General features: G+C 33.9%; 1 protein-coding gene across 1 annotated transcript in view; it reads left to right on the forward strand.

Moving 5' to 3' along the window:
• Positions 1–19,276, forward strand: part of LOC149488570 (C3 and PZP-like alpha-2-macroglobulin domain-containing protein 8) — a 68,004-nt gene that overhangs the window by 30,914 nt on the left and 17,814 nt on the right. Inside the window, exons 7-9 of the mRNA XM_089695318.1 lie at positions 1,785–1,902; positions 9,600–9,835; positions 18,705–18,933. Of these exons, the coding sequence (XP_089551444.1) occupies positions 1,785–1,902; positions 9,600–9,835; positions 18,705–18,933 (583 nt within the window). The remainder of the gene's footprint in view (positions 1–1,784; positions 1,903–9,599; positions 9,836–18,704; positions 18,934–19,276) is intronic.

Consider the following 19,276-nt stretch of genomic DNA (forward strand, 5'->3'; position numbering starts at 1 on the left):
GACGGATCATTGAATCACGTCTACACTGGGAAATGCTTTTCTATTACATTATATATGTAATGAAACTTTGCGATATCTACCTCACGTCAAGTTAAAGAGTAATCTATTGATTTTGAAACTTATTCGATGAATATTGCAGGGATATGCTGCAAATGCTATCTTCGAGATATCCTAGGTTCGATTCCCGGTGGAGACGAAGAAAAAAAATGTCTCGGTCTGGCAGGACACAGAAGGCTGATCACCTACTTGTCCCTAAAGAAAGTCGATCAGTGAAGCAGATGTATATAATGCATCTGCCCCTTACCCCACTAGGGGATATGGGACTTCACTATGCTGCAAATGCTAGATTTTGTCAAATAATTTAACTCGTGATTAAAAACATAAAAGTAGGTATACCTTTTAAATTAGTGGAAATTCTGAAGAAGGTTAAGAAGAAAAGCCTAACCACAGAATACTTAATGGTAGGTACTAACCTAACCTTATGAATTGGTTTCATAAAACTCAAATTGAATTAGATAATACAAAGAGTAACAATAAACAAACACAAGATTGCCAAAGAAATGTTAAAAATGTTGCATAATACTTTTTGTCCAAAGATAAATAAAGAAATTACATTCACATTACTAAGATAATATTCGCCTCCGTCTTTCTTAAGCCTATCTTATTATTCAAGACAAAGGCTTAGATATAACTTTACGAAGAAAATATAATTTAAGCTCATATATTTTTGCAATCTCAAACAAAAAAGTAAATCTCCATAAGAAAAATTCATCTCCATGTTATGAAATAGTACGAAGCACACAAAACGGTTATTTTATTCATATCTCACGCCCTACATTTTGATAGTGAACATTCTTTTTGTAGTCGTAGAAATATAGAGAAAATTTACTAAAATAATGAAACAGTTCGAAATTGGAGTTAATCCTGCAATCGTCTACAATCTTTTTATATTTTGAATAGTTCTTTTTTATTCATGTAATTTCATATTTAAAATGTAATATTTTTATCATAGCTTCAACTGAGCAAATTAAAAAATCGATCCAACATAATACAGCGCTATCAACAAAATATGTTTCCACTGAGTTATTACGAAGTTGGAGATTGAATTTTATTCGCGAAGTTATTAAAATTTAAAACATAACGAGAAGCTATTAATACCATTGCGATGAGTCTGTTCGATTTGATTATACAGAACATTGGTAAAATGATTTTTTCAACGAATTGTCAGTATTACTTTACGTATTTCCGAATTTATACTGCTTGTAAGTCGTCTTTTCTAGCGTAATGATGCCCTAATAAGAATGTCAACCTCAATTTTGTATTGTATAAATATAAAGGCAATATCTATTTTAAGAATAACGAGAAAAAGCGTTTTGTTGTAATACGACGTAAAAACATGTTTATAAATGATGTATTTTTCCGTTCGTTTGATAAAAAATCTGCTTTTACATACAAGGATAACAATTCATTGATTGTTGTTCTATTTTTGGTATTATAAGATATTATAAGTTCCAAATTTTAATCTGTAATATTGGTACTTTTAACTTTTACTTATGAGTACCTACTTGCACTTAGAACACGGTAAATAACATTACATTTCTGTATTCTTCTCTTCAACAGTAATGTTATTTTTTAAACAGAATTTCCTTACTGGATATATTTTATACAACTAAATGAATACCACCCATTCTAAAAATATGGGTTTATACTAACTAATTTACGATTTTAATACACAATCGTATAATGTTGTAAAGGTAGGTAAATAAGTAATATTTGCGTTGTAGGTTCCCTGTCACAGCTGACATGGCGCCGGTCAGTTCTCTGCTAGTTTATTACGTCACGGAGGGCGGCGAGCCGGTCAGCGATGTGGCCAGTTTTCATGTTCGACTGCTGCATAAAGAGGTATGTATTCTTATTGATTTAGACGCGTTGGTAAACAAGCCTCATAAATTCCATGTGTTTTAGCAAACAAGCCGGCAGCAAATAGTTTAAAAGCAGACACCAGAGCACTTGGTAAATACTTTAAAGAGTCTGAACTTTTAAATTATTTACCAGTTATGGCTTAATTGATAGTTTATACATATTTAAATTTCACGTTAATTTAAAATTATTTGTTTTGATAGAGCTAAACACTAGTAAAGCTTTAAAAAGATAGGTATAAAATATAAAATCAACAGACTAACTTACTTTGTTATTATATACAAATCTTTTAGTCGATAAACCTCAAACAAAATCAAAACACTCAAACAGCTATTACGGTACAATAAAAATGAACAATAACTAGAACAAGCACAGAATACAATTCTGTTCTATCCACGTCTTTGAACTAAGACAATAATATACCTTAAGTACTTAAATTAATGCGAGAGTTTGTCCGGATAGACGTATGTGTAAAAAAAACGTATGTAATATGTATGTTTTTAATCCTCTTTCACGAAAAAACTATTGGACGGATTTGGATGAAACTTACATTAATTTAGACCAAGAATAACACATGAGCTATAGAAATACTTGATTTTGCGAGTTCGTCCGCGAAAGAAACCGCGCGTTACAGCTAGTTATGCATTCACAGGTATTTTAAAAGTTTCACATTAATCTCACAAACTTTTATCTCGTTAAATTTCGCTGGACGCTACAATGCTACGCCATTAAACAATTGTCCATAATGAACAAACTTTGCGCGAAATGTAAGAACTGTGTTTAAGGTTTCACCTTTTCTAGCTCTATAAATTTTAATAACACTTTTAACCCGTTTATGCTGTGCATAGAAATAATATTGTGAAAATGTAGAACTCTACGCTAACGCGACCGTGCGGAATCGATTGTGATTCAATTTCATAGGAATGTATGTAGTTTGAAAATATGAATGAAAATGGATATATTAGAGTTATTGGCCAACGAAATGACATTAAATTAGGATTTTCTTTATCAGAACTTTCTCAGCACGAATTAATATGATCAAAAAAGTTAAACAAATTACTTTGCGCGTGAATGTTGAATTCTATAGCTTTTAAAAAGATGGATAAGAAAACATCTTATGAATTTATAAAAAACTTAATCTCTCGATATTGCAGATTAAGCCAACAACTCGTATTATCGACGCTGAGCTATTAATAATGCATTTTCCATCTTATTTTAATACTTAATCCACGATCTTTATGCTCTTATCGGATTATTGAAGAAAATTCATATTTTTTCGTCCTTTCAATCGAAAGCATTGAATGTCATCCCCTGAGTAAATTGATCGGAAATATTGAGATTAATGGACTTCGACCGTTGCTAAAGTTTATATATTTATCGGCATTAATATAGTCATTGAATTTATTCGAGCTATCTAGAATTGGTTTTTGCTTAACATTCGATGTCCCATTAGTTGCAGAGAAATATTAGAATAGCGTTGAATAAACCTAATAAAATTCATACTTATTATTATATTTTACTCAGTTTATCAATCTCTTGTTTTATTTATAAACGTATATATATTTAGATAAAGTATTTTTCTCTTGCGTCTTTAGTATTTGATATAATATTTTTACTAAAACAAAATCAAAAGTTATTACACACTATACGGTAAAACACTTACATAAGTCATTATTTAATTCGCTACAATTTTATCGTTTCCGTACACCTATTGTGAAAGGTCAATACTACTTTGTTATTTTATTACCTAAGTAGGTACTTTCGCTAACTACATTTATAACCCAGATCCTTAAAAAAATAAATTAATATTTGCGTAACACCTTTTATACAATGAAAAAGGTCGACGTTTACTTTACTTTGTTAATTAAAATCATCTCAAAGTTCCCGAACAGAAAGCAAGCTGTAACACAGGTCCTTATTTAATATTTATACCAATTATACATCTACCCGCCTGGCGTGAAATTGAACTGAGTTTACCGAGCTTAATTAGTGTAATGTTGACTTTGAGGATTGCTATTGTCTCAATTTTTGACGTTTTCATACTTGATTACCTTCGGGGTAATGGGTGTGTACCTTTATAATAATATGTTGTATATTTTAATTGTGGCGTGCGTAAGGTTCAGAAAAGTAACTTTATTTTATTAGACCGATTGATGGGAGCTTTCCGTAGCATACATCAAGCTGCTTCTTTAGTGAGGAAAATTAAAAGAATTCCAAACGAACATTTGATTTTTTTTTTTACTTGCTTCTACCACCTAGTTAGCTAGGTAAAGGTATTTTTATTGTTTTTTTTTTAATAAATCGGGAAAACCAACATAAATGTGATTTTCCTTGAACTAGAAATAAGAAAATGATTCGTTACCCATCTAGTTCACTTACAATTTCATCGAAATTGGATCCATGTAGTTCATGCGTAGTTATATTTCCGTGTAAACGGTAAACCTGCATAGTTTATTTGTAACGGGTAAACTGCCTGTCATGTCCACCTTTGCGTGTATGCAACTACATAGTGGGATTTTTAAATAATATACTTTAACCTCAGTAGTCAGATGTTACGAATCGTGAATATTATAAGTTTTTGTTCATAAATTATTTAGTTATTTGTTAGCAAGAAGTAGATTATTTGTATTCTTTCTAATTTAGAAGTAATTTTAGAAAATAAAACATCATCATCAAAAGTATAAAAAATTGAAAATTAACAATCACAGTTTTTATAGATTGATCGCTAGGAAAATTGGAAATAATCCTGTTCCCTTACTCTGTAATAAAAAAGACGAAGCAATTTAATTAGCTCAAAAATTAGCGTATCCAATCAGATCGCATTAGGGACTAACAATCCGAATTAGGGCATTATTACACCAAATCGGAAAGTTGAATCGTAAAATTAAACCGCCGGCTAAATATAATCTCGATCGTGACGTTTATCCATAGCGATCCCGGGTAAGCGGGCCATGCGTGTGACAGGGATTTATATAGCCGGGATAAAGATTTGACGCTGTTCCGATTTCATGCTAGCTGATTGTGCTTCGATGGAAATTTTAACGGGCATTTTAGGTGTCTATGAACGCGTTTTGGAATTTTTGTCATACAGAGTTGATGGGAATGAATATAAATCGATCCTTTGTCGAATTCCCAGAGTAAAAACTCACAAGCTTTTTCATACTTGATCACACTATAAAGACTTGAATTATTAAAAATTCAAATTCAAATTTGAATTTTTAATAATTATAAATAATAACAAATTGGGGTAAATTCGATATTCGCTAAGAAATGTAATTAATTGGTAAATGTGACTTTTTACATTTATCTTTTGAATCGTAGTACGTAATGATATTGACTTTGAAAGTTAGTCCATTCACCCGCCGACTTCTGTCTTGTTAATATAAGATAACATTCGAAATTAAATCAATAGTTCATTGATACTATTTAAAAATAGTCAGATATTATTTAATATGAAAAATCAAGATTAAAACTGGAGAAAAAATATAATACAAAGATCTCCATTTTTCTCATTAACCTTTCGAATTTAAATACCTTATAGGCGATATTAAACGATAGAATTAATTAGCAGGTTTTTAATTATCACAATTAAGGACTTGCGCATTTGTAAAGCAATTTCCGCACAAACTTTATTCTTAATCGTCGAGGGTGTCATTAAAATATGTTCGGGTGATCGTTATATTACCGGCGGGTAATTAGTTCAGGACGTATTTTTCGACCTCAATTATCCCTTTCCTATGTAACGAGTATAGTAATTGTTTGTGATATATTATGCGAATGTTTATATTCACGAAGCCGTACTGTAATAATTATTGTAAAGATAGATTCTGTATTTTATTAACTTAAGATGTTGTGTATTTTATTAACTCATTATTAAGAAAATTGTTTGAAAATTTAATTTAATTTTGTACAATTCAATAAATGCAAAATCTTAAGTACCTTTTTATTCGTGTTATTCTAATTATTTACGTGAACTTTAGAGTAGACGATAGGCAAACAATTAAAATTTCATTGGAAAATTCGACGAAGATTTATTTTATTTTGTTACATTATGTAGATACATAAAGTTATTTTCATATAAAACAAAATAACATCAATAAAAACTTATATTGGAACGTTTAAACCTAAAAATATATACACAGTAACAAATTGAATACAATTGTGCACTATAGAAGCACGTACCAGATTTAATCAACGAGAAACCTAATGAGAGCCAATTTGTTGTTGGTTAAAGACCACAATTAAGAGTGGTTTTAGTCAATGTATCGGAAACCCTATTTGTAACTGAATGCTTTATGTTATTTTCAATAAAGTATTTAATTAATACAAATGTATGTAATATTATCAATTTATTGTATGATAGCTCTTGCTTAGTAGGTATAGTTCTTAGATTGGGGATAATATTGAAAGTTTGTATACCTATATATTAATTAAAAGTTGTATGTGCCTATTTAAATTAGGGCCTTCTTGTTATTTTCTATTGTACATATTCACCTACATAAAATATATTTTCATAGTGATTTAATATATTTTTTGATTGGTTATAATATACACCCACATTTTACTTTTGTACTTACTGTTTAAAAAAATATTATGTCATCTTTAATTCACTTGAAAAATGTAATTTACTAAAATTGTGAGGGATTCTAAACCTGTAACACAGTTTAACTAACACAGGCTTTTATTTCTACAACCATATTATTTTTACCACTTCAACAATTAAATAAAGATTATTATTTATTTAGTTAAAGTAATATATAACCATTGATGTTATTATTTATTATTCTGTTTACTCTGTGGCTAGCTTACGAATGGTTCATTACACGCGCTACCTGATACCTACAACCGCATTCATTAAATGATATCGTGTTGATGGTTACCTACATGGTATTAGTATTTGGAATAACTAATAAAGTATGGTCGATTACAATGTCGTAAATAATACGAAGCGGAGAACAGAGATTTTCTGCTCTAGGTACTGTGTAGGTACATAAAGTATCAAAATTTACTTCTAGCCGAACGGATCGGTTTCTTTTTTTTGAAGTGAAAACTTCTTTAGCGACGTTGAGCACTTTTTCTGTAATGGGTATAAAATCTTAAACTCGCGTCAGGACACGTGGCCTGATCGAAAAGCATAAGACGGATACCATTCCAAAATATCAAACATGCTCAACGTTAATAATCAAGTTTTCACTTCTGCTGGCACTCCCGGAGTGCAAACCGTCTTTTTTTTTCAATGTTAAGTTTAATGGGAATCGATATCAATTATAGTGTGAAAAATAAATGTAGAAAAGTGCAAAAAACATTTTAATCATAACGACTACGTGCTCAAAATCTAGTTCGGCTACATAATTTGTAATCTTTTTTTTTATTGGGAATAGGGAAGCGCTTGACCCACAATCCCGCTTGATGTTAAGCTGAGTCTAAGATGGAACGCGCTTCCCTAGAAGAATCATTATTAGTTATCAAACAATATTTTAAAACGTATACTTTTCCATTAGGTGGCAGTTGCAGTTGAAGAAAGACGTTGGTGGTACCCGCGAGCGAGTCTCCAATTACGCGTGCTCGCACCGCCCGACTCTTTGATGTGTTTGATTGGAGCCAGGACCCCTGTGGATTCGCGGTTCGATGCTCATTTGTCGTAAGTACTGACAAAAAAGTTTGGTTGTAACTTATCAATTTATCCTGTGCTTTGTTCATTATACTCTCGAAGATACACCATTTGCTAGAAATGCTCCTGATAGCTTAATTTTACACTTTTTAACGTCCATTCCTCATTTTAAGGAAAAATAAAATAAATAGAACATATTATCCAGTTTTGAAATCGGCCATTTAAAATCTAACCTACCTTTTTTGTTCTAATCTGTAAATTTATTGTTAGTATTCATGTTAGTTTAAATTATTCCAACAAGTTTTCGGTTTCATAGTCTATTTTGGATTGAAATTGAACACTATTTATAATCTATTAAATAATTTAATACTATTACAAGAATAATAATAACAGTACAAAACAATCGCTTTATTCTCCACAACCAGATTACGGTCTCACTAGTCTATTGTTTAATTTATATCCCGATAATTCCTTTCAAACCCACTAGATTTACATCAGGAATCAGAAATGGGATCGGGAACAAATCACATTACTTCCTGCATAATGTCTAAACGTTCCTGAAATGTACCGGAACAGTTAATTCAGTTTGTAATATGAAGCTAACGTGGTTATCCTTGGACCTACAGCTAATGTTGGCACATCTTCGTTGTATAAGTTTTGACGTTTCAATTAAATTGCTCGTAGTGACATGGGATAAGTAATAACAACGGGTTTTCATATCATTACTACGCTCGCAATGGTTATGGTGTTTTAATAGAAATTGATGGTGGCATTTTCGGAATAATTATGTTATCTGCCCATCATTGAAGAATTGAATTAGAATTATGAGACATTTTTATATACAACTAGCAATGCCCTGCGGTTTCACCCGCATAGATAGCGATATCGTTACAGTGAAAAGTCTACTATATAGGTCGGACTATAGGTTTAATTTTTAATCACATGAAAATCACCTTTACCCCGTCCCGTGGGGCCGTGGGTTATGTCGGATTCCTACCGACCAAAACCCCACTGTGTTCCGTCAAGACGCATATTGGTAGAATTCCTCCGTGACCCCCGCACTACGGCCTGCTCGAACAGTATACCTACTATTTTCTGTAGATTGACACTTTTAAAAATTCGTTATATCTTTTGAATGGAATATCCAATTCTTTTCATTTAAAAAGTATTTTGCTGGTATTGAAACAGTCTATAATAAAACATCATTTAATGGGATAAGGATTAATATATGTGTATGGATAACATGGTTTGATTACTGTCGGCACTTTTATTTACTTTGAAAACGTAAAAAAGTTGTTGTAGTAACATAACTACTGAAGATGGACATATGGTATCGCGGACTTTCTTGTAGATATTGATCCATTCTATAATACCGTAGAACATTTTTTTGTTCTATCTTCAATAGATTCCGCAGCGCACGCGATGACAGAAGTTTTATTGAGGATTTTTTTACACCTTGGGTTACATTATTGCATTTTTGGTAAGGATCTCTAATTTTTTTGAAAATGCAATATAGCCTATGTTGCTCAGTAAAGATGCAGCTTTCTAATGGTGAAAGAATTTTTGAAATCGGTCCAGTAGTTTTTGCGTGAAAACCATACATACATACATACATACTTACATACATACTTACAAACTTTTCCTCTTTATAATATTAGTATAGATGACAAGCCACTGTATTATTAGTTTAAAGAAAACTACTATTAGTAGAACATTTCAGAATATATTATGTTTTATTATTTTTTATTATTGTATATCTTCGTTATTCTTGTTACCATTTGAACGACTATCTACCCACGTTAACCTTCCTAGAGATTCGATCTTTTGTAAGACTAACGTGGGCCTAGTTATAGGTACGTAGAGTTCAGAGAATTTTAATCTTTTCTACGTCAACAGCCCACGGCTAAATTTCTAATGATTTTTATTAAATAATATCTCCACTCCATTTCTTGTAAGAATACTATGCGATCAATTCTGCACTATTTTGTGACGTCATTTGTATTCAATCAGACGTATTAATACTGTTAGCTAAGAAATAACTCCTTAAGTGGCAACTCATTGTCGTTAGGACCTTCATACAGTTTATTCAACAGACATGCAATGTGTATTCTATCCCAGACCACCAGAACACGAAGACGCCCCACTCCCAGAATTCGTATCAGCAGGAGTATCTCTGTTCGTGGGCGGTGGCGCGTGTGGGGGGGGAGCGTTGTACCGGCAGCCGGTCGCCGCTCGACCGACCGCACCGCTCGTACCGCCCGCTGCACATGATCGACTGTGGATGTGGAAGTGCTTTAATTATACGTGAGTGGAGACATCGATACACAAACATTGATATAGATATTATACACACATACATAGATACAGACACACATATAACTACAAGTACAGATATAAAAACAGATATTATAGTAATAGATATAGACGTTATACCGCCAAGCGGTAGCAGCTCGAGCAACTGCACCGCTCGTACCGCCCGCTGCTCATGATAGACTATGGATGTGGAAGTTCTTTAATTATACGTGAGTTGATAATTAATCAATGCACACAAAAATAGATACCCAAACATACTGACACTGATATACACACAGACATAGACATAGGTATCTGTATGGACACACATATAACTACAAGTACACAAATATTATAGTAAATAGACATAGACAGTGTACCGCCTACTGGTAGCGACCGCGCCGCTCTTACCGCCCAGCGTGCATGATAGCTGGCTGTAGATGTGGAAGTGATTGAAAGAATTATTATACATACAAATATGGACGCAGACTCACTTATTTACCTTTATATCTATAAACATTTAAAAAGTCACAAAAATTTAGAAATAGGCGTAGAGACTTACCTATTACCAGCACAGCAGATGATCGCGGTATTAGTTTTAATGCTAGGGACTAATAAAAAAAACCGGCCAAGTGCGAGTCGGGCTCGCGCACAAAGGGTTCCGTAGCAGCAAATATAATAAATTACAGTTAAATCAACCTATCTCAAAAACTATAAGAGATACTTTGATCAAACCAAAAATCGTTGAAAGAGTTAATTAGCATGCATCACCTCTATTTTTTTTAGAATTTTATACCCCGTAGTTATAAAAATAGAGGGGGGGGGACATACTTTTTACGACTTTGAGAGCTGATATCTCAAAAACCGTTCACTTTAAGAAAAATGTTTTTCGAAAACTTTATATCATTTTAAAAGACCTTTCCATTGATACCCCACACGGGTATGTACATCGAAAAAAAAAATTTCATCCCTCAGTTACATGTATGGGGGGCCCCACCCCCAATTCTTTTTTTTACTATTTAGTGTCATATTTTTGTAGCGGTTCATACAACACATATTCCCATCAAATTTCATCACTGTAGTACTTATAGTTTCCGAGTAAATCGGCTGTGACAGACGGACAGACGGACAGACGGACAGACGGACATGACGAAACTATAAGGGTTCCGTTTTTGCCATTTTGGCTACGGAACCCTAAAAATGCGGCGTATTTTTTATAAAAATCGAATGCTAAAAAAAAGTTTGTTGTACGAATATAGCTTGTTTGTAAACCGCAAAAACAATTCCAATTAACAAGGAATTGCAATGCGAAATACTGAAATGTCCATTCGAACTCATTTAGCATTGTAATAGACTACAGGCCCATGTTGAAAAAATTATGGGTCATTTGACCCACCACCTGACCTATCTAGAATGATATAAGAGCATAAAATAATAAGATTCAGCACTATGACGTCACTCGTAAGCTGTCCACCTGAGTGCAGATGAGAATTCGAAAGTTCAGGTAGAGATTTTCTCCCCTTGTCTCCATGATTTTTGTACGGCGTTGCGGAATAATGGCTTTAAAGCAGTATAGAAATAGTATGACACAGATGCCGTACAAAAATGGTGGTCCACAAAGTCGGAATTTATTTTTATTTTTCGACAGTTGCCGGGGTAAATTTGGTCATTTGATTTTGTACGGCATCTGTGTCATACTATTTCTATACTACTTTTAATCAATTATTTCGCAACGCCGTACAAAAGTCATGGAGACAAGGGGAGAAAATCTCTACCTGAACCTTCGGATTCTCATCTGCACTCAGGTGGACAGCTTACAAGTGACGTCATAGTGCTGAATCTTATTATTTTATGCTCTTATATCGTTCTAGATAGGTCACCTGGTGGGTCAAATGACCCATAATTTTTTCAACACGGGCCTGTAGTCTATAGTAAGTCACAAGTGGATATATTATGAAGACCTATTATCATCTGTTATTGTACACACATACAGAGGCGGCTCGCCCTAAGGAGCGCTGGTGCAGTGAACTCCCATAAATAATTATAATAAAATCATAGTCCTTAATTTAATTATTACCATTAATTATTACTATTTAAAATCAATCGTAATCTTTAAAACTACTGTTAATACCAATGAATATATCCATCATTCCATCATCCCATACACCTGTATAATACCTACTGTATTAATGTAACGCGCGAAGCGGTGCGCTCACGATTGCGATCCAATGAAAAAAGATTTAGTACATTTCCTAATACGAAATCCAATAGGAGTGAAAGAGAGGGTTTTGCCAAAGCCCTGCGCGTGAAACAAAAGATTTTCTATGGAAAAGTAGCAAAATTCGGAGCGGCGCACCCGCAAACGTTGCCAGTTCGTTTTTACCGCCCGGCAGGACAGCGATAGCGCGCGCGGCGCGGCGCGACGTTGCCAGTTACCACTTCTATTAATGGCTGGTTCACACTTTGATTAGTGCGAGTGCAGGTGATGAGTAGTACTACGTGTGGACAGCGACTATTTAGTGCGAGTGTTTAGTAGGCTGTGTAGTAAAGTGAATAGAAGCGTATTCTATTTTTTTGCGAGTGGACTGCGAGTAGCCACGTCCCGCGCGCCCTCCCTTCCCCCTCACTCGCAGTGTGCCTGCCTAAACACGTCTGGACAGGAGTGTTTAGTGTTTAGTGTTTAGCGTAGTGTGTAGCGTCGCGAATTTCACCATTGTCCTGCACTCGCACTAATCACCTGCACTCGCAGTTGAATTGGACACTACTCGCACTACACACCTGCACTCACACTAATCACCTGCACTCGCACTAATCAAAGTGTGAACCAGCCATTAGTTTGGACACGGGAAGTACATACACTCGCTTATGGCTGGTTCACACTTTGATTAGTGCGAGTGCAGGTGATGAGTAGTACTACGTGTGGACAGCGACTGTTTAGTGCGAGTGTTTAGTAGGCTGTGTAGTAAAGTGAATAGAAGCGTGTTCTATTTTTTTGCGAGTGGACTGCGAGTAGCCACGTCCCGCGCGCCCTCCCTTCCCCCTCACTCGCAGCGTGCCTGCACTCGCACTAATCACCTGCACTCGCAGTCAATTGGACACTACTCGCACTACACACCTGCACTCGCACTAATCACCTGCACTCGCAGTCAATTGGACACTACTCGCACTACACACCTGCACTCGCACTAATCACCTGCACTCACACTAATCAAAGTGTGAACCAGCCATAATATAAACAAACACTCGAGTCAACTTCAATGCACGCGCGCGATTCATGCAATTTTCTAATTAAAATTATAAAATACGTGTTGAAATAGCCTGTAGTTATCAGTATTACTTGTGAGTGTTAAAATGAACAATAATTATAATGTGGCGTTCATTAAAAAGTGTGATAAAACGTTACAAATTCGGCTTGAATGTAAAGCTAAGGGACCGCCACGGCCTGAACTTGATCTTACGCAAAAATGTACGACAAAAACGAAAACATATACGCGTGTGTTTAAATCTGAACAATATGTGAAAACACCGTGGTTGTGTGGTTGTGATGAAAGCAACAAACTATTTTGTTTTCCGTGTCTTTTATTTAAAGCGGGCGCGGCCGGCGGAGGTGAGAGTGCTTGGACTGAAACGTGCGTTGACGACTTAGCTCATCTTTCAATCAAGATGAAAAAACATTCACAATCTCGGTACCATTTGTTGAATGAACTGCAATTGGCGTCTTTCGGTCTTGTCGCTTTAAGTTATAGGTATTTTTGCACACCAAAAAGAAAGACGTATCACGTATGCATTTTCTTTATAAGTAATTTTTTTGATAAATTGTACTGCTTTACACCATGTATTTTCAGTGTTTTATTTCAAGTGAACACCCATAAAATTTTGTCACGAGCCGCCTCTGCACACATAATGTAATGAAAAATTAATGTAAATTGATTCAATAACATTTAAAAATAATAAAAATATAATTATCGATACAATGAACAAAATTAACACAAAATTTAGCTTTTAATTCCAGATATTAGTTTAACGAAACCAAGTTCATTAGTTTTGAGCATCATTAATGAGCAACAAACTTCAATTAACGTATTAATTATAATAAAACTACACTGTATATTATCAGACCGCAGAATAACAAATGATTTAACATTGCATTCATTATTTATCGTGACATTTAAGTTTTTGAATTGCTACATTGTATTGAAAAATTTGTTATTAATTATCATTTGGATTTAATTTTAATAATGTTGGTGTGTTCTTGGTTTCAGACATAGATGAAAGGAGCGAAGAAAATTTGGTAGAATATCAAATATAATTTAAAAATAACATGTGTTGTTTGCGTAGTTATAACTTATAGTCCGTAATTAATAGGATCTAACGTTTTAAATTGTTAGCAGATTTCAATATCCTGAAAAATAGCAGTCAATTTTTAGCAGTTCTACGTTAAGATGATAAACATTGACCAAAAGCTCAGCAAAGCTCAGTAAAGCTCACTGTTCAGTATATAACGGAAAAAAACTTCCCAAGCAACAGAATTCCATTCAAAATAATCTTATCCACATTACCATCATTTAAAATAACATAGAGAATAAACCATAATAAGCTCAGATATATTTTCGCATCTGCATTGAACATCGATAAACGATTCGTTTGTGACATTTAATTATCCCACTAAAGCCTTGCTTATATAACAATGAAATCGCTTACACAGATGACGTTACAAACGTTTAAGTATTAATAATTATTACTGGTTTCGCTGTATGGGAAATTAATTAACTTGCCCGTTCAATAGCAGTTACTGTATTTTTCGCAACAGTTTTTTCAATATTAAAAGGGATAATTAACAACTATGTATTACATATTCGTTTTTTCAAGTGCCATCATTTATAAGCAACAGACACTATCAGGAGCCACATTTACATAATATCTTGTTGGTCACATAATATCTTTTTTTATTTTTATTTATTTATTTATTTATTTATCAATAACAAATACATTTTACATAATTGAACATGCCAAAAACCACAAAGATTTGTCCGGCATGCAAAGCAATCTATCCACGACAAATACGATGCACAGCGCGCTCGTGTGCTCGCGACAAGTAAAGACAATTATACCACATTATACAATATACAGGCTGTTTACAAAATGCAATTTTAATTTAGATTTAACATTATTATTATTTATGCTTTTTTTTAGGTTCAAATCAAGATTATTTAATAATTGAGGAACTAAATAACGAGTTGTTCTTTTACCATAAATGTTAATTATTTTTGGAATGATTAAGCGTTGGTTAGTTTGTTGGCGGGTAATGATTACGTTATCAAGTTTTTTCTGCAAGTCAAAATTAAAGAATTGTTCTTTTAATATTGTGTAATGGAACAAAGATTCTACCGGCAAAACTTTACAATGGTGAAAGAGATTTTCATTACTATTTTAACATAATTTTTTTATCTTAGGAGATACTATTTGTTTTAATATTCTTAGTTGTAGTGATTCAATGTTCTTCAAATAGCTTTTAAAGGCACAGATTAGAGAATAGTTACTTCGTAACAGATACATCACTCCCATACAAAAGCTAAAATACCTACGCTATATTTACCTACAAAATGCGCCGCAACTCGGCTGCAGTAAGAAATGTACTCTACGAACACGCACCGAGAAGCGAGTTTCCCGCGCACGCCGCGTGATTGCGTCATCAAACGAAAACTTTAGGGTTGTACCGAGCGCGTAAATTAAACACAGAGTTGCTGAAACACTTAATTTTTTATTGTTAATTATATATTTTGTTACATTATACAATAAAAAAATGAAATATTATTGATAGTAGTTGTTTCGGTTTCACCCGCGTGGACCCGCTATATGTGTCTCCTGGTTCCTGTTTAGGCAATTGAAAAAAAGACAATTCCTTGTTATTCACTCTTGAACTCCGACACCCGTCCACATCGCAATAACCGGGCATCTTGGTAGCGAGCGCGGGAAACGTGACGCAGGTGCGCAGTCTCGCGTGTGCCAACCAACTGCCGCTTGGGTCGGTACCGACCTACTGTGCGGTAGGCACTTATAGCGCGACCTTGAGCGAGTGACGGAGGCCTGTTAAAGGTTCGGGCGTAGCTACTTATACCGTAGCTTATAACATTATTAACTAGGGCGTTATAAGCATTAGCAAAATTTTAAAAGGCATTTTATTTTTAATAATTTTTATATTAGCTAGAATAGCTCGGAGTCGATCACAAACAGAGTTGATATGTGGCTGCCAGTTAAACTTTCTGTCAATTATAAGTCCCAGATACGTATGACTACTTACAGTTTCGATTTTTGGACAGTTACAATTGCGCACATTATGTTGATGCAAACAATAATGATTATGAGCTATTATCACATTGTTCGCATCGAACAATGTTTTATTGTACGGAGAGTGAATATGTACTAATTTGGTTTTATCTGCATTAAGAACAAGTCCATTATCGTGGCACCATTTATTTATACGGTCAAAATCCTGTTGTAGATTAACAAGAGCATTTTCAACATTATGATTTGCAACTAGCAAACAAGTATCATCCGCATATTGGTAGGAAGTGCAGTGCTTAAGAACGTTATTCATGTCATTTACGTAAGTGATAAAGTGGAGGGGACCGATCACCGACCCTTGGGCTGTTCCTTCAGTAACAGGTAACACACGACTCACAGAATCGTCGATTTTTACGTAGAAAGATCGATCATTGACGTAATTTTCGCACCATTTTAACATTGGACCCCTGATCCCAGAGGCATCTAACTTTGCTATAAGACACTTATGATTTAAGGTGTCAAAAGCCCTAGAAAAGTCTATGAAAAGAGCTAAAACATGTTTTTTGTTATCCAGGTGTATGTTCACGGTGTCCGAAAAATCTGATAGCAGAGAAGTGGTGCTTTTACGTGGTTGAAAACCATATTGATTATTACAGATTACGTTATTTTTAGAATAGAACAGATGTATTTGATCACTTATAAATTTCTCAATGATTTTATCTATAGACGACAAAAGGGATATTGGTCGATAGTTGGTTACGTCGGCTTGTTTTCCTTTTTTGTATATAGGACGAACGCAGCTTTGCTTCAACTCATTAGGATATATTCCTGACAGAAAACTAGTGTTGATAAGATGTGAAATGGCAGCTGCTATTTTACTTGAGATACTTTTAACGTCTATTACTCTAATGCCATCGCTACCAGGCGCCTTTCGGCTATTAAGATTCAAAATAATCTTTTTTATAGTTTTAGGGTTGGCTTTTTTAAAGTAGAAGCTAACGTTGGTTGGTCTGATGTAATGTTTATCATTTAGAAGATTATTCGGACAGGAGGTTAAGATTTTTTTAACTGCGTTTCTGAATTCGTTCGCAAATTTATTGGCGATGATAGCGCACGTCTCTTTTTCTGTATCAAAAGCATTAGTAATAAATTCATCAATTGACAAAGCAGCCCTACCACATATTGAGTTTATGATTTGCCAGAGTTTGCGGGGATTTTTTGTATTCATTTTTATTTCATTTTCATAATATTTATTTCGTTTAATTTCAAATATTTTATTAATTTTATTGCGGATTTTATTATATTTTACTCTGAGGCATTTATTTGATGAGTCTTTTTTCCATTTATTAAATAATTTATCGCGTTCATCACACATTTTTATCATATATTGTTTAATCCACGGTTGTTTAACTTTTTTGATATTAATTTGTTTTTTATATTTACTAGATTTATCATAAGCAGATTTAAAGTTGGATCGAATAAAATTGTAAATGTTTGTAGGGCAGGACATATTTTTTGTAACAGACCAATCTATGTTATTTAGTTCCTCAAATAATATTTTACTATCATAAAACATTTTATTACACATTATGGAATCACGCTGTATATGATGCGTACAAATACTTTCGCAAGCTAACAAAATAACTCGGTGATCTGCCAGAACAGTATCGACCACGGCCGTGCACGGATTCATAGTGGTTAGTCGTGTAAATAAATGGTCGATACAAGATTTTGTTATTTTGTCTAACTTCATTTCGATTCGAGTATAATCTGAAATTCCCATTGAGAATCCGTGCTCGGACAACATATCAAAATAAGTATTTTTAATAGCAGTGTATGATTTTAAGTCGATTTTTGCGTCCCCGAGTATGATTACATTGGATGTCTTATTGTTATCTAATACATTAGATAGCTCGTTCACAAAAGTGTTCTTATTTGTTTGTGGTGGTCTATAAAATGCACATAATGTTACGGAGTAGTTATCGGCTGTCAAAATCTAGATTGCACTTACATTTATAAAAGCTCTTACAATAACAGCCTGAGAAGAAAACACTAACATGTTCATAAACTATTATTTTCTACTTGAAAAAACACTTTATAACTCGAATGCTTTCGTTCAACTCACATCCGATGATCTAAATGTATTTGAGATTAAACTCGTATATTAAAAACACTCTATTTTTATTACTTACTATAGCTGATGCGACAGGCGTGGTCCTGTCTTTGTGCAAATCGTCAAACCTGAGAAGTTTATAATATAGCCGTTAAGTTTTGCATTTTCTTAATTTTTAAGGGGCTTAATTTTCTTTCTTTTCCTGACAATAACGAACAGATCAAAATAAGAATTATCGAAATTAGCCCTATAGCTGACGCTTGATGCCGTGACCTAGGGAAATAGGTTATTTAAAGAGAAGATAATAATTGTAATATTTTGACTCTAGGTATGCGGAACGGATAATTGCCGAATGTGTACTTACATTTCATAAAAATAGTAACTGTATGTAGTGTGTAGTATGTAGTATGTGTGTAATAACTAAATGTAAAACCACATATTTTAAGCAAATAAAGATTATTTTATTTGTCTTACAAACTCCAGAACACAACTATCAACGGACGGTGTAACAATCTCCGCGCCGTCCGAAGCGGGTCGCTGGTCGCTCTGGGCTCTCTCGCTCTCTAGCCGCGGCCTTCGCTTCTCTTCACCCAAAACTATCAACGTGTTCCGTCCGATACAACTGGACTTTGCGCTACCGCCGGCGCTGAAGGTCGGCGAGACTGTGGAACTGGATGTCAAGATCACGAATAATATCAATAATTGTATGGATGTGAGTATTCTTTTGTGTTATTTGAATTGGTTTTTGGTGTGATGAGTTCGTTTCATTTAGGGTATGGCTCGTTTTGAATTCATCCGAGTTGAGACGTAGTAAAAAATGTAACCTACATTACGAGGTAAAGATATAGTCCACAATTTATGTGGAAGAATTTGTCAAATTATTTGGTCAGTTTTTGAGTCATTAATTTAATAGCATAGCAATAGAAAAATTAATTTAATAGAATAGCATAGCTAACAAACAAATTATTAGTAGTTTAAATTATCTTCTACCGCCTCTATTCTTTTTTCTTGCTAAAAATTGTTTTTGTTCATAAAATAGTTGCTTCAAAAGAGGA

Source organism: Colias philodice, chromosome 5, assembly GCF_061535455.1.
Source record: "Colias philodice isolate Cphi_HAF_F1 chromosome 5, ilColPhil1 Martin Lab GWU primary, whole genome shotgun sequence".
Taxonomy (NCBI): domain Eukaryota; kingdom Metazoa; phylum Arthropoda; class Insecta; order Lepidoptera; family Pieridae; genus Colias; species Colias philodice.